Genomic DNA, 3232 nt, shown 5'->3' with positions numbered 1-3232 from the left:
ACACACACACACACCCTAACCCTAACCCTAACCCCAACCCTAACCACAACCCCAACCCTAATCCTAACCCGAACCCTATACCCTAATTTAAGAAATTGTCAAAATCCTGAAAATGAATAAATATTCAATATGTATGGTGCGGACTGAAGTTAATAATGATATTCATGGGGGCGCTCAAGTAGCTACACCACGTACTGCGCTGCGTCGCAACACGGCCGTCCCGGTTCGACTCCCGGACCCGGCGACCTTTGCCGAATGTCTTTCCCCCGTCTATCTCCTGTTCTTCCTCTCTCTCTCTCTACCGGACTGCCCGGTATAGCCGGTAGTAAAAAGCCAATAAAAATCTACCAAAAACATAATACATTTTTTTTTAAATAATGATATTCACGAAAGAAAATTGGAACAATACATGAAAAAGATATGTTTTACTGAGATCGCAGTTTCAGTCACTATAGGGAGACAGGTAGTGGGTTTTTTTAAAGGTTGACTCGAGGGTTAACTCCTAACATTTAGATAATTGGTTGGTTTACATTCACTTTGGGACGGTTAGAATTGTATTTCGGGACGGTGGTGAAAAAGGTTCGTCTGGAGCCTTGATACACAAGGGCATAGGTTTGGATTCAACATGGGGGGGGGACACTTTAGAGTCAAGTTAGACCGCGCTCTCAATAACTGACACTGGGTGCTGCAATCCCGAAGATTTAAGTAGAAAAAAAGCAGGAAGCCGGACCAGCACTCTCAGGTTTTGACAATTTTTTATCGCAGCCGAATACAACAGACATGTTTCGGAGCAATATTAGTTTGAAAAGATGGTGGCTATATACAAGGTGGGCAGGAAGTGACATCAATACAGGTGTGCCTGGGATTGCCGGTCAACTTTGACCCTAGGAAGGACATTATAATGTGAAGTCAATTCAAAAATTACAAAAACTTTACACTTTAAGCAACGGGTCTGGGCGTTGTCCCCCAGGAACCTTTGAGCATCAAACACTTACATTTCCTGCATTCTGGTGTAGAGATGTCCGATATTATCGGCCGATATTGGCATTCAAATGTAATATTGGAAATGATCGGTATCGTTTATTTTCAATTTTTTATTTAACCTTTATTTACCCAGGCAAGCAAGTACGAACAAATTCTTATTTTATTTATTGTCAAAAGTATGCATAATGTTGTGTTAATTCCACGACAAGAGATATGTAATGTTAATTACCTGAAATTATTCCGTTTTTTGGGGCGCCCACATATATCGGTATCGGTTGATATCGGTATCGGAAATTAAGAGTTGGACAATATCGGTATATCGGATATCGGTAAAAAAAAAGCCAATATCGAACATCCCTATTCTGGTGTCATTTTTATGCACCAATATGTGCCTTTGAGCCACTGTTGCCCCTTGGCTTATATGGACCAAACTGACCCAGGATCAGCCTTTCGATGCACATGTATGATCGTGTTGTGTATGTATTATGTTACAGTGATCTCCACTGTAATGGTATAGCCAGGCAGTGTGTGTGTGTGTGTGTGTGTGTGTGTGTGTGTGTGTGTGTGTGTGTGTGTGTGTGTGTGTGTGTGTGTGTGTGTGTGTGTGTGTGTGTGTGTGTGTGTGTGTGTGTGTGTGTGTGTGTGTGTGTGTGTGCGTGTGTCTGTGTGTGTGTGTGTTACGTAATATGTTCAGCCATACCTACACAGCTCATTAAAGACTCAAAATACTTAATTTTCTTCATAGAACTTTATTATTTTCTAGTTCATTCATTTTGCAGCACCTTTCATGTGTGAAAGAACAGCAGTGTTCTGTGCAGAGAGAGCCGGCACATCTCTGTGATTGGGTGGGTGCAGGTTAGCCCAGAAGAAGCTGAGCCAAGTGGCTTCAGTTGCAGTAGTTCTGGAGGTCGAAGATGTTGCACGGTTTGTGGCAACACTGTTCCACGATGCCCCTCTTCACCATCATCTCCATCTGGTCCTTGAAGGCAAACTCAGCCACCTCGTTCTGCCCAGCCGCACCCACCGCTGCTGCGCCCGCCTTCGGGGAGAGGAAGCCTGATGACGAGAGAAAGACGTTGAAGAGTTGGAAGGAGGGATTGTTTTTTTTTTGTGTGGCTATATTCATGGGTTTATGTTATATATCATGTTGGAATACAATATATTGTATTATATATATATTGTATTCCACCAAATTACGTGCCCAGTGAGCAATTCTTCGTCTGGTACATAAAATCGGCTAAAATCGGACAATAACTCGTCCAAAAGTGAACGTTTAGCAGAAATCTAGATAACAAGAAATAGTTTCAACGTCATTTCAACATCTATACATTTTAAATACGTTAAAATGATGTTTAATCGATGGCTAAGCTATGATAAAGCGCAGGTCCCTGTAGACCCGGGGTGGTTCTAAGACCTGCACAGGTCCGGACACATTTCTGCCTGTGGTTCTTTACTATACTGTAGGTGTTTCTCAAGGTGGAGGGTTTATGACGTGGTTCCACTTATTCAATTGGTCTGACGTTTGACAGGAGCAGCGTTGAGCGTAATGAAAACGTTCAAATGACTGGTTGGTTCTTAGGGTTCCTCCAGTTTGCTCTGAACTAGAAAAAAATGTTTTTTTCTAGGGCTGTCAGTTTATCGCGTTAATTAGATTAATTAATTACACAGCAAATTATCGCGTTCTGAAAATGAACTCAAAATGTATTCATTTCTTTTTTTCTTTTTTTTTATAAATCTTTTTTTTATCTCATTCATTCCATAAGAACGTAGAATACACATTTACAGACTTTTTTTTTTAATATGGTCCATTTGCATGTTCTTGGTATCTGATTCTAGGGACATCTATGGATCTCAGGGAATGTATTTCCAGTGTCAGAAATACTGTCTGTTACTAGGCTGGAGTCAATTGTAATGAACCAAATGAGAATATCAATTAAACAATTGTTTATCTTTGACTGTGAATAACACCATGCTCAAATGTACCAGACCTGACAAATCTAAGCTAATTAATGAAGGGAAGATGATTAAACAGAAGGTTTTGTACTAGATACAGTACTGAATTCTGCCATCCGGACACATGCCATTTGAAATATTATTATAGAATATAGAATATCAGGCATAAAATGGTTATGCGATTAAAATGCGATTAATTAGATTAATTAATTACAAATCCTGTAATTAATTAGATAATTTTTTTTAATCGCCTGACAGCACTAGTTTTTTCTTTTGATGCTTCCAACACCAGCCA

General features: G+C 40.1%; 1 protein-coding gene across 1 annotated transcript in view; it reads right to left on the bottom strand.

Annotated features, from left to right (window-relative positions):
- Window positions 1–1870: 1870 nt before the first annotated feature.
- Window positions 1871–3232, bottom strand: part of ins (preproinsulin) — a gene marked incomplete at both ends in the record, with an annotated part of 2748 nt that continues 1386 nt past the window's right edge. The window contains one exon of the mRNA XM_084338356.1: window positions 1871–2040. Within this exon, the coding sequence (XP_084194482.1) occupies window positions 1871–2040 (170 nt within the window). The remainder of the gene's footprint in view (window positions 2041–3232) is intronic.

Source organism: Notolepis coatsorum, assembly GCF_963971535.1.
Source record: "Notolepis coatsorum genome assembly, contig: SUPER_8_unloc_1, whole genome shotgun sequence".
NCBI lineage: Eukaryota > Metazoa > Chordata > Actinopteri > Aulopiformes > Paralepididae > Notolepis > Notolepis coatsorum.
Note: the sequence above shows the minus strand (reverse complement) of the source record. Positions and strands in the feature narration are given on the sequence as shown.